At 37.4% G+C, this 13652-nt stretch overlaps 1 protein-coding gene across 2 annotated transcripts; it reads right to left on the bottom strand.

Moving 5' to 3' along the window:
- Nucleotides 1-221: 221 nt before the first annotated feature.
- On the bottom strand, nucleotides 222-7822 carry LOC111784098 (OTU domain-containing protein 5-B). Of its 2 annotated transcripts, none has more exons than XM_023664924.1 (10): nucleotides 7630-7822; nucleotides 7333-7369; nucleotides 6366-7251; nucleotides 5820-5981; nucleotides 3380-3457; nucleotides 3199-3277; nucleotides 2788-2933; nucleotides 1019-1084; nucleotides 750-927; nucleotides 222-669 (listed from the first exon to the last, which is right to left on the bottom strand). In XM_023664924.1, exons 3-10 carry the CDS (start codon nucleotides 7071-7073, stop codon nucleotides 455-457), a joined length of 1632 nt encoding a protein of 543 aa, XP_023520692.1. In that variant the 5' UTR covers nucleotides 7074-7251; nucleotides 7333-7369; nucleotides 7630-7822; the 3' UTR covers nucleotides 222-454. The 2 variants fall into 2 exon arrangements, with proteins under 2 accessions (XP_023520692.1, XP_023520693.1); XM_023664925.1 differs by lacking the exon at nucleotides 7630-7822 and adding an exon at nucleotides 7468-7613.
- Nucleotides 7823-13652: the final 5830 nt, after the last annotated feature.

Below are 13652 nucleotides of genomic sequence, written 5' to 3' on the forward strand. Positions count from 1 at the left end.
AAGAAACTTTGACTATGCACAAAAGGGTTTATTTAGATCAAAGCCTTCTTTTTACCTCTTTGAGAAAATCTCAATTTGGGTTCAAAACTAAATCATCTTCCCCTAAACTGATACAGATTCATAGTGTTTCAACAAAAAATTGCCTTTATATTCATAAAGCATTGAGAATTTTCTTGGAAGACATTTTTTATCAACCAATAGAGGAGAGATTGTAATAGAGATGAGAGATTAAAAGGGTAGAGTTTGCTTTATTATCATATATGATGATGATGCCAGAACAGGATCCAAGTTCGTTCCCATACACACCTCTCTCTTTAATACTTTCTCACTTACCCAGTGAAACCAATGATGATGTTGTTGGAATATTAGAGAGAGATTGAGAGACCAACCCTTTTCCACCAGTAGTAGTGTTTGTCCTAAACGTAAAAGCTGGCTGCTGCTTTTACTCACTCCATCATTCTGTGGCCTTGCCTTTGCGTCTGCTGCTCTCCCCAGTTTCCAACAAATAACAAACCATTGAATCCACATCGTCTCCAAATATGCTATAAGCTTCGATCACCTGTAGGTAACCGAACCCCATCGAAAGCACTGTTTGCATCCCATTGCTTAAAACCGACTCTGGCACCCCGCCGCTTTCTCTCTTACAGGTACCCTCACTTCCCGACGATCCTGAAATTTTTAACATAAAGCTAACGTTTCTTACTTCCCATTTCCAACGAGTATGAGAGTCATAAGAAGAGTATACGTACTGGCGCCTGAAGAAGATGGTTCTGCACCCGGGGTTGAGGAATTGTCTCTTCGGTCCAATTGCTGTTTCGAGGAATATTTAGCAAGATATTCAGTTCTCGAAGCTTCCATCACCATCTGTTCTATCTCCTTTTCAGTAACCTCAAGATCTGAGAAATACCGTCCTTGAGCAAGAAGGGACTGTCAAGTCAGAAAAGTAAAATAATGTTAAGATCACTTTTACTTTACAAATCTCCTGTGATCTAAAAATTTAACAGTCCAAGATACTTGCATTATCAATCTGTTGATCTTGCTGCGCTTTCAAAGCAGCCTTCACTTTATCCTTGTCAACATTTGCCTGCAGACCGAAAACATTAAGGTCCATAAGATGTTCGACAAAAAGTTCAAAAACACACAATAGTCATCAAAGGAAACTGATGCACAATAGTCATCAAATATATTTTAAAAGAATGATCATCCATTGAAGTTCTTCCAGTTAAATTTGGCCCTAGGAACCAGTTGGTGGATAAACTAACTCGTAAGAACTCAGTCAGAAAAATCTCTCTATCTGTAGAAGAAATAGTGAAATGATATTCCGACTCATTAATCTCAACTGCTCAAACTCAAAATATTTTCAAACTAAGAAAAAAACACCCGTGTAACCTTACGGATTCAAAAAGCTTAGAAGAGGCTTTGTTTCAAGCAGAGAACACCATTGAATTCTTCCAAACCACGGATCTAAAAAAGAACAAGCCCTTGGACTACATATCAATGAATGTCCATGTCATGGACAAAGATAAAATCTCACAACCGTCCACAACTGAGCTTATCTCTCAAGCTTACCAAGATCACAATTGAAGTCAAAACTAAAAATTTCTTCTTGTCAAAATTAAAACCAGATCTTCGTTGAGATTGACACAAAGCAAAAGAAGATGATGACAGCACTCTTTCATCTCATTAAGTATGAGAACCTCATCTAAAATGTGTCTTCTAAAATTTGTTTCCTAGCTCCAAATGCTCCCTTAGAAAAATTCAGCAGCAATCTCATCCTTGTTGCCAAGACCTTAGCAAAAAATTCTTGTGGTTCAATACAGATTCAGTCCCTAGTTTAGTCTCTGAGCATTAAAAAATGAATCACGGTTGCATCTACATAGTCACTGATATTATAAAGTCCATTTATGTGTTGAACTTTCAATTCCGATACAATTTTCCTATCATTCATATTAGTTATATATGGATAACACATCATATTAACTAATAATAAGTGAGATTTGACACGACCTGAAGATGGCACAAAGTGGTAGACCAAGCAAATAAAATACAAACGCATAGAGTGGTAAAACATCCAGTTTAAAATGTATTACACTCATGCCCCACCATCTTTTTTTGTCTCCCCTCCCACCCTCATTTATCCAGCTAAACTACTCCCTTATGCGATGTTATACCATATCATCACCTGCTAGTCCCTTCGGCGTGTAAGGTCAATATTTAAGTAAAAGTAGTAATGACAATGGCTAGTTAGAGTTTAGCATAAAAAAATCATTAAGGAAGTTAAGCCATACTATTCAGGAACTAAATTTAGACTAAAAATTCATGGTCCAAAACTACGGCTCTAAAATCTTTTGCCCTAAGACCTATGGGCAGAATGACAACATTTATTTAAAGGTTTAGGGCAGTCAAGAATTTTCTTTTGATTGTTTGTTTATTTATTATTATTATTATTTGCTTTTTTGCAAGACATAATTTCATTGAAAAATGAAATTACAAGAAAGGGAAGGAAAACCAAAACCCTATAATTTTCTTAAATTCTTGGTTATACTTTTTTCTCAGAAAGGAATTGTCTGGTCTCTGACAATACCACGCCTTGAACAGGCCATATCATACTATGCCCTTCGAAGGCTTATTGGAAAAAGCATTTTAAAAACCATTTGATCGGGTGGGTTGCCATCTTTTCACCTTGTTTTATAGATCTCCCTGTTTCCAGGGAAGCCTTTAACTGTTTCCTTAATTGTTGTTATAACAAACAAAGAAGAAATGTAGAGCTTTAAAATATAAGCATACCCCTCGAAGACTGCTGAAGCCAAGCCCTGCACCAATTGCTAAGCGTCGTGGATCAACAAGAGAGTTGTAATGATTGCCATGATGATAACTCAACCGAATGGGAGGCAGGTCAGTAGTATAGTTTCCATGAAAGATGTTAATAGGTTCTGCATTATAATAAAGGTAATTATAAAAAATGTATAAAAAAACCAAAGATTTCATTTAATACTAAAACTAATGATAATAGTAACAAACCATGAGAACGTAAAAATAAAAAAAATAAAAAAATATAAAAAACTGCCCTCTTTGCAAAAAAGTGCAGTAATCACAAACTATAAGCATAGACGATTGGGCACTACTTTTTAAAAAGGTAGCTAAACCACTATAAAAGAGCAGTAACCAAAACCATATGAATATAGACACAATTTGCACCTGTGCCATATGAGAAAATATGGATTGGTCGATTATACATCTCACAAAGCGCTTGGATTTCAGCATTATTTCCATATACCTGCAACAGATGAAATAACCCCATTCCATCACCAAGCACCAAAATTGAAGGAAAAGGTTATAGAATTAGAACATAATAATAACAATCTAAACTACACCAAACCTTATCTCTTCTTTTCCTCTTGCAATAAGATGTAAATCCTTCAGTTATAAACTGGGAAAAGTGATCCCTCTCACGCTCCTGAACAGTATAGTAAACTCAATTAAATGTACAGGAAAAACTGGATCCAAATGGACCATGATCCTTACACTAAAGTGAGATGGAATATTATCAAAATAGTCATCTAATCTTGGAACGATTTTGGACAATCAGCTCCAAACTTGCAAGAGTTCGCCATGAGGATTTTAGGTCTTACTTGTAGTGATGCGAACATAATTGGAGAGTTTTTTTGGCAAGTTAGTTATTTCTCCTCAAATTACCTTGAGAAATAAGTTTCAAATTCTTAGTTCAAATTGTGGAGGAATTTCAATATAAACGCTTGCAGCTTCATAGAAAGCAAAGGAATAGGCTTGCAGAAAGTTGTTTGAATGAATTGGTGTTCATCAAATATAATAGGGCATTGAAATGTCGATATAAAATTAGGGAAGTCATTGACCCCATCTCTTCAAAAGATATTGATGACAGTACAAGAAGAATAAATGATGATTCTGAAGATGAGGATGATCTTGCATCCAACGATGATTCTTTAACAAGTGGCAATGTTTCAAGAGAAACTGGACCAAAAGAACTTATCTATTATCTAGAGCTAATACTTCAAGAACCAAGACCAAAGCTCCATGTTCATCCTCCACACAACCCACACCCACACTAGACAATTTGGACAACTCTGAATTTGAAGCAAAAACTTACAGATGGCTATAAGTCTAATAATGGGAAGAATGAGGATGAACCCTTATCTAGTGTAGGACTTTAAACTTTCATGTATGATTTTTGCTGTATTATTTCATGTTTTGTTCTTTGTTTTGGAGTACTGCCTCTGACACTATGTTAAAAGGCAAATATTTGGACCTTGTTCGTTTATACATTTTTCTTCGTTAGAACCTCTTTTTTCTCCTTGAAGGTTTCTTATTGTGTATATATACACGTACCTATATTTTCTGTTTTTGATACAGTTTACCTCAAAAACAAAACGTGTTTTTTTTTTTTTTTTTTGACCTTGCACTTCAGCCCCAAAGAGTCATTGCACCTTAGTGCGCCTCTGGATTTAAAAAACATGGGTGACTAGTGAGTTCAATTTTCTGTTTCAGTATAACTACCCTTGATTTGTTTACAGTTAGTTAGGTGTCGTTAATAGTTCATTAGTTGGTAGGCCATACAAAATTTGACGGAAAGCTAAATCCAGCTTTTCTTTGATTGTTCTTTCAATTTATTGTTGGATAAATTGCTGAATTCTTCAGGAATACATTTTTTTTAACAACACAGAGTGTCCATCCAATTGTTGTGGGGTTCAAGGCTTAGTACTGTTTAGAATGTTGCCATGGCTACTTTTTGGGAATAACTTAAAAAGAAGTTAACGATAAAATTAGAAAGGTCGTAATAACTTTTAAAAAAATAAAGATAAAATTCGTAAGATGGGAATAACTTAAAAAAAATAAAGATAAAATTAGAAAGGTGGACGACTCTAGTGTAGGCTAGCTCTACTACAAATAGTTTGTGTCCCTGTACCAAAAGCCAACACCATTTTTTCTTTAATCAAAAGCCAACACCATTTCCAACTGGAGATCTTTCATGCCTTCTTTGGCTATCTATCATAGTTCCGTTTTTTTTATATTTAAATAAAAAACTTAGCATATCCTTTTTGTCAAATATGGTTTACCTTTAAACTATAATAAATTCGAGCATCCTTGTTCGGTTTTCCTATCTCCAAACAAACCCTGTTGGGGAATTTTAAGATAAGACCAAGATCAATTTGACGTAAAGAGATAATAGCTCCTTAACAGGAGGCCTCCAGAACGAAGGAGAACTAGACGTAATGAGAATTCCATGAAGGGTATGTTCTCTCAATTATCTTGCATTATTCTTAGCCGTCAATGATTATTGCTAGTTAAGTAGATTTTACCTAATTCCCTTGGCATAAGTTCGGGAGGACAATTGTCCTACCTCCTTTTGAACTCTCCCTCTATTTAATGAAGATTAATGCTTTGATCTATTCATTGGTTTCTCTAATATCTTCTCTAGGCATGCCTAAGGTCACTATTTCACTGTTTCTCTGTTATTCAACCTATATATATCTCCTCCATTATTGGAAGACCAGCTCTGTATAAAAAATTAAAAAAAAAAAAAAGATAAATAGGCATGTATTGTGTCTTTTCCAACATCAGTAACAAAAACTAATCTGGGGTCTTATTTAACTAACATTGTTATGGTGAAAATGAACCTTACCATATCAAAATATTAAATTTTGGTTCAACATTAACATTCAATTCAATCCAAATTAAATATTAAATCCTTCAACTAAGTCAAATGCAGAAGCTGAAACCAAAAATCTTTTGAGATCATTAACTTAATATCATCAAAGAGAGATCAACAGAAATCATCATACCATGTAATCTATACACATCTGTCGAATCAGATCGTATGCTTCAGAATCCCCATACACTTGATCTGCAACAGCACGAAAGAGGCAATTCCCATCCTCCAGCATTCTTTTAACTTCAAAACCCTTTACTCGCTTAATTTCAGCCTCAAATTGCCTCTCTCTTTCCTGAAATGAGTTAAAGTGAAACGTACACATTGGATCAGTACAAGAGTTTATTACAGAAGATGCAGTAATGTTCAAGGTATTCAAATACCTAGATAAATAAACCCCTAAAAAGAGGGAAAAACCTTATTTGATGGTCAAGAAATAGAAATGGAGAACCTTGACATTCAATATGAGTTGCATGAACATCTTTAACTACTAAAGCACAATATATCAGGGGAAACCACTAGAAGAGAGGATCTTTAGAATTCCACTTCAGCGTCTTAACATTTATTTAGAACAAGAAAACAAGAAACATTTCAGAATTTTAAGATATTTGGTCTAGGAAACACGAAAGAGTAAACCAAGAAATCGATCAAATTATCTGCATCATTCTAAAAACCTTACCAGATCATAATAGGACACATAACAAGAGTTGTGCTCATCGGCACTGTTGTACCCCTCGCTATCGACATGTGATCTTGGAGATGAAGGCCGTGACCCAGTGAGGGAGGTCCTATTTGAAACAACAGACCGGGCAATGCCACTACTTCTTGGGGACCCAATTCTACCCGCATTAGAACTTCCCAAAACATGTCTCCTAGTGTTTGATGAGCTCACTGAAGACGGCTTGAGCGGTGGGGCAGGGGGTGGTGGAGGTGGTGAATTCCCCGGAATGGCCATCGAAGAACCCCCGGTACAGCACTCATTTTCAAGTGCGTTCCTCTCCAGAATTTGCAAGTGATCCGATATCATTCTAAGTTCCCCTACATCCGGAGCATCATCTTTAACAACTTTCTCATTATCTCCAGAAAGTTCATCTCTCAAAATCTCCATCTGCTGATCGTTATAAGAGCCTTCGATCAAAACATCTTCTGTTTTCACTGTCTTGCTTTCGCTATTGGTGGCGTCCAAAACCTCATCAACAGTAGTAGACTGTTCCTGTACATTCTCTCCAAGGTCCTCATCTTTCGAAACTGGGTGTGGAGAAGTAGAAACGTGTTGTTGTTCAGGGCGAGATGATGAAGAACCACCAGGGGCAGAAGATCGGTTGGGGTTAGTAGAAGAAGAAGAACCACCACCAGAGGAAGCTCGCGATATAAAGACCCTCGTCATTGGAGTGGTTTATTAAAAGGAGGACGCCTCGAGAAATGAACCAAGAAGCTCAGAGAGTCAAGAAGGCAGTAATAAGCATGGGTTTATCACGAGTTCTTGCCTTGGGAGCAGTGACACCCAACCCTCGGCAGAATATATTCTTCCAGCCCAGCTCCTTCTGCTCCTTGCAAAACGATTTCTGCATTCCCCTAAAAATTCTCATGAGACCCAGACCTCGAACTTTAAACAAGAAAACCCTCTTTTAAGTAGTCGAATTTACCCGGAAATGATCAGAGAGGCGGTTCCACAAGTCCAAGCTGCAATCAACAACCATGAATGACAAAGAAAATCGATAAAGAGAGAGAATTAAGAGCAGGAAAAACAAAATCAAACAAAAAGGGCAAGAATTATCCACCGGTAACGTTTCAAAATCTTGATGAAAGAATTATCCACCAAAACAAAGGAAAAGAAGAAGAAAAGAGCAAGAAAGATCGGATCAACAGAATCAAGACGAAATCGGACAGGAAAAAGAAGAAATAAGGGGAAAAATTTGACTGGGGGAGAGTAAGATGCTCACCTGGAGAAGAAGAAAGGGCGGAATGTTGGATCTGAGAAGGAAGGAAGGAAGGAGGGAAGGAAGTGGAGAAGAAGAAAAAAAAAGGAGTTGAGAGCAAAAAGAAAGGAATGAATTGAAAAGAGGGAAATTATTTTAGGGTTTTTGCAGCCAAAACTGGGAAAACCAAACTTGGGGGCTAAGAACACCAACACTATTATTATTTTTTTTTTATTTTTTTATTTTTTTATTTACATATATATATATATATATATCATGAAAATTTCAGAAAAATCGTCTTATTATTTATTATTTATATAAATAAATATATAATTTGCTGCCGCCTCAATCACGCACGTGGCAACTCTCCCACGATTTCATCTCCACACAATTTAATGTTATTTACATATATATATATATATATATCATGAAAATTTCAGAAAAATCGTCTTATTATTTATTATTTATATAAATAAATATATAATTTGCTGCCGCCTCAATCACGCACGTGGCAACTCTCCCACGATTTCATCTCCACACAATTTAATGTTAAATTAAATAATTTACTGTTTTATTTAAATTATTCATTCATATTATTGTTAAAAACCGATGTTGTTAATACAACCATGACACTGCTATGGTCATTCCTCTATTGAATCATCTTATAACACATAAAATAATGGTTGCATCGATCCTATAAAATTTTGTAGACGAAGAATGACTACTTGTTGAATCTTCTTAATCTTGGATTGTGTAATAGGTCTAGTTGAAACATTTGGAATATCGTTAAGACCATGTTATGGTTTTAGAGAATAGGTCCCAAATCATGATACGTGTATGATTGCATTACTAACCCCAAACGTTGGGTGACTTACTGAGTATTTCTTAAAATACTCAAGTCATGTGCTACCCTTATATTTTCAGATAAAGGTAAAGCTCCCATTCACGGATGGTGGTGAATGCAGGAAAGGCCATGGAAGTCGAGATAAGTCATGATAGGCTAGTAGAAAGCATTGTTTTACATTTAGTAGTTAATAGGTGGTTTCTTTATGTTTCATGTTAAAAGAATGTTATTTCAAACTTATTATTTTTTAATTAAATACGTAAGTCCATGGCTTTATTTTAAAGTATTTATTATAAGTTTATTATGAGTTTCTGCATATATATTCAAGGCATGCATGCAGTGATGTCACTAATTTAGAGCTCTAGGTTTTAGATCCTGTAGGCCCACTATACTTTCATGGTCCTCTAGCAGATGTACCGTCACCGTCAGGTATGCTTTTTGAAGATAATACTAGTTTAGTCAAATGATGCATGTAGTAGATTAATTTAATAAAGTAAAGTTTGACATGTTATGTTTGATATGTTTGCGTGGTTATGATGATGCAAGTTAAGTATGTTAATGTGAAGTTATAAGCATGTGTTGAATGTATTTATGTAATTGAGTGGAAAAGTATGTAATGTAAGTAAGTGGAATATTATAGACTTAGAACGTTATGTGCTATACATAGATTATGCCACCTAGAGGAAAAGGAAGAGGGCGTAGGGGATGACCCCCTACTAAAGGTAGAGAAAGAGGTAGAAAAGGTCCGATACGCAAGGAATTGGTAAATTGACCTGAGAAACAGTGCCACCCCCACCTCCAGCGGAACCTCAGGTCGCACCAGACCTCACAACTACCTTAATGGAATCGTTACAAGCAATTATGCAACAATAGTAACAACCCAACAAGCCAATGCTTTGTCATCAACCATATAGGCAAAATACCTGCAAGACTTCAGGGATGACCCTTGTAACTTTAATGGGATTGCAAATGATCCAACAGTGGCACAGTTGTAGTTGACGTCAATAGTGACAATGTTTGGGCTGACAAATTGCCCAAATGATCATAAGGTACAATATGGAGCGTTCATGTTGCAAGGCGATGCAGAGTTGTGGTGGCAGTGCACTCGTGAGATTCTTAGTCCTGAGGGAAGTGTAATCTCGTGGTCGGACTTCAAGAGTGCCTTTCTAGAACATTCATTTACCAGCTGAGTAAGTAAACAACAAGAATTCACACAATTGAGTGAGAGAGAACGGTCATTTACCACATATGCAAGGGACTATATAAGAATGAAACGATTTGCCCCATAGTTGGTGGACACTGAACATAAATTAGCACAAAGATTCACCCTGGAATTGGACAAGAAGATTCATCGTACAGTTGAGGCGATAACGCATACTACTTATGTTGCCGCTCGAAGAGTAGCTAAAGCCATGGGAGGAGAAGATGGATCTCAAGAACCCCCTCCACTGACTATTACAGTAGGATAGAAATGACGTCATGACCAGATTCATCATCACGAGCAACCTTCTGCTTGACCACAACGATGACCTAACAGACATCGTCGAGATCCTAGGCGTGGTCAACAATCAGGTTGATATGATACTAGAGAGGATGACAGACCTAAATGCAATGAACATAGGAAGAATCATTTGGGGTAGTGCTTAGCCCGTATCAGAGCCTATTTTCGGTGTGGGCAAGAAGGTCATTTAGCCAAAAATTGTTCAGGGGGTCGCGTGGATAATCCTGAAAATCAGCAAAGGGGTTCGACTGCAGCGGATTGCCCTACTCATAACCATCCTCCGGCGGAAGCTTATGCCTCCACTAGTAAGAACACTAAAAATCCCGACATTGTGGTGATAAGTACTTTATCTATTTTTGGTCATCTTACTTTAACATTGTTTGATTCGGGATCTATGCATTTGTTTATATCTACTGTTTTCATTCGTCAAGTAAAATTTGTATTGGAACCTCTGTGCATGAATTTTCTGTTAGCACCCTGGCATGGATGGATTTGATTGATGCGAATAGGGTAAAAGACAGTCAAGTGATAGTGTCAATAATTAGCCTAGAGGTAAATATAATGGTCGTGGATATGAATGACTATGATGTAATACTGGAATGGATTGGCTAGTGGAAAACCATGCTAACATAGACTGTTATAAGAAAGAAGTGGTGTTTACATCACTGTCGAAGACTAGATTCAAATTCAATGGTACAAGTCCGGGTACTACGCCTAAAGTGATATCGATGGTGGAAAGCGAAAAAGTTGGTATAGCACGGAGTGTAGGCTATACTAGCTAGCGCCGTGATACCAAAAAGGAAGAAACTTCCTTGACTGCAGTGTTTGTAGCAAATGAATTCTCAGACGTGTTTCTAGAGGATTTACCAGGATTCCCCCATATCGAGATGTGAATTTCATAATAGAGATGGAGTCAAGTACGACCCTATCTCTAAGGCCCCGTATCATATGTCACTAGCTGAACTAAAGGAACTCAAGGCATAATTGCAAGAGCTATTAGATAAGGGATTAATCCACCCCAACTCATCTCTGCGGGGTGCACTGGTGTTGTTCGTTAAGAAAAAGGATTGCTCGATTCACTTGTGCATCGATTATAGGGAGTTAAACAAGAGTACAACGAAGAATAAGTACCTCCTTCCACGCATTGAAGACCTATTTGATCAGTTCAGGGAAGTAATAGTGTTCTCTAAGATAAATCTCTAAGCAGGTTACCATTAGATCAAGATAAAAAAGGAAGATGTGTCGAAAACAACTTGCAGAATAAGGTCTGGTCATTATGAGTTCGTGGTTATGTCATTTGGACCTACTAATGCCCCAACAGTATTCATGGTTCTAATGAATCGAGTGTTCAAGGAATGTCTGGATACTTATGTCATAGTGTTCATAGAAAATATCTTGATATACTCTAAGACAGATCAAGAACATCCATTGCACCTTTGAAAGGCCCTGACAATTATGAGAGAGAGTAAGTTGTATGCTAAATTCTCCAAATGTGAATTTGGTTACGCGAGGTCTCATTTTTGTGAGATGTTGTATTTGAGAATGGTGTGCCAGTAGACCCTGCCAAGGTGGAAGCAGTCACTAAATGGGTTCCCCAACCACTGTTACTGAGATACGTAGTTTCTTGGGTCTAGCAGGTTACTACCGATGCTTCATACAGGGGTTTGCCATGATAGCCTCATCACTTATGCAACTTATGCAAAAGGGTGTGTCGTTTGTATGGATCGAAGATTGCTAGGCAAGTTTTCAGGATCTAAAAGATAGACTAGTGACTACATCAGTACTCACGATGCTCGATGGCATAAAAAACTATGTAATTTATAGTGATGCTTCCAAGAAGGGCCTCAGTTGTGTGTAGATGCAACGCGAAAAGGTTTTTGCATACACATCCCGACAATTGAAGGATTATGAACAAAATATTCCCACGCATGACATGGAACTAGCGGCTGTAGTTTTTTGGGTTAAAGATTTGGTGACGTTACTTGTATGGGAAGAAAACTCAGATCTACATCAACCACAAAAGCCTAAAGTATTTCTTCACTTAGAAGGAATTGAATATGAGACAGCGGAGGTGGTCTGGATTAGTGAAAAACTATGACATCGACATCTAGTACCATCTTGGGAAGACCAATGTTGTCTTCGATGCCCTAAGTAGAAAGACAACCCATTCGTCAGCATTAATCATGAGAGAGCCCGGAGTATAGACAAATTTTAAACAAGCTGGGATAACGGTGACAATGGAAATAATTAGAGCACAGCTAGCCCAATTAACGGTATAACCCACACTCCGATAGAGAATCATTGATGATCAAATAGGAGACACTGGGTTAGGAAAAAATACTTAACGAGTTAGCGACAAGACCAGTTGATGGTTACTCCAAGTTGTCTGATGGCGGATTACTGTACTAAGGGCGTTTATGTGTACTAGTGGTAGAAGAACTGAAAAATGAGATACTAAGCGAGGCGCATAATTTCGCGTGCGTGATGCACCCCGATAATACCAAGATGTATCAAGAAAGTAACACTTTTTGTGCCGTGGTATGAAGAAAAACATAGCAAAATTTGTGAGTAAATGCCTAGTATGCCAACAAGTCAAAGCACCTAAACAAAGAACGACGAGATTGTTGCAACCCCTTAGTGTGCCATAATGGAAATGAGAGAATGTAGCCATGAATTTTATAGTAGGATTGCCAAGAACATTGAAGAGTTACAGGAGTTATATGGGTAATTGTGGATTAGCTGACAAAGTGAGAACATTTCCTTGTTGGTAAAGCTAGCTACACAATGGATAATTAAACACAACTATACATGAAGAAAATTGTTAGACTGCATGGAGTTCTTGTGTCAATTGTATCAGATCGAGACCCACACTTTACGTCAGCATTTTGGTGAGAACTTCAGAAAGCGTTGGTACTCGCCTAGTTTTCATATAACACTTCACTCACATACAGATGGTCAGACGGAACATTTGAGCCAAATCTTAGAAGATATGCTACGTGCCTGTGTGTTAGACTTTGCGGATAACTGGGACTCAAAATTACATTCAATGGAATTCGCCTACAACAACAGCTTCTAGGCAACTATTGGCATGACACCGTATAAGGCTTTGTATGGAAAACTGTATAGGACTCCATTGTGCTAGGATGAAGTAGTGGAACGTGAATTTTTGGGTCCTAAATTAGTCCAAGTCACCAATGAGGTGGTGCAAAAGATCAAGGCAATAATGTTCACTACTCAGAGTAGACATGAGTCTGGAATTTGAAGTGGACGACATGGTATTCTTGAAGGTGGCCCCAATGAAAGGTGTTCTAAGATTTGGACGCAAACGATAGTTCAATCCACCTTTTATAGGACCCTTCAAGGTCTTAAATCGGATTGGACCCGTTGCGTATAGATTAACCCTACCACCGCCCCTCTCAGCTGTACATAACGTGTTTCATGTGTCCATACTCCGTAAGTATATGACCAAACCCACACATGTGATAGATTATGAGCCCTTGGAAGTGGCAAAGGATTGAAGTTATGAAGTAAAAACCATGAGGATCTTAGCACTAGAAATAAAAACTCTACGCACCAGAGATATTGCTTTTGTCAAGGTGTTGGGGAAAAATCAGCAAATAGAGAAAGCCACGTGGGAATGAGGGAGAAATACCTAGAGCTATTTCTGAATATAAGAATTTTCGAGGACGAAAGACCTTTTTA

This window comes from Cucurbita pepo, unplaced genomic scaffold (genome assembly GCF_002806865.2).
Source record: "Cucurbita pepo subsp. pepo cultivar mu-cu-16 unplaced genomic scaffold, ASM280686v2 Cp4.1_scaffold000154, whole genome shotgun sequence".
In the NCBI taxonomy this organism is placed as follows: Eukaryota; Viridiplantae; Streptophyta; class Magnoliopsida; order Cucurbitales; family Cucurbitaceae; genus Cucurbita; species Cucurbita pepo.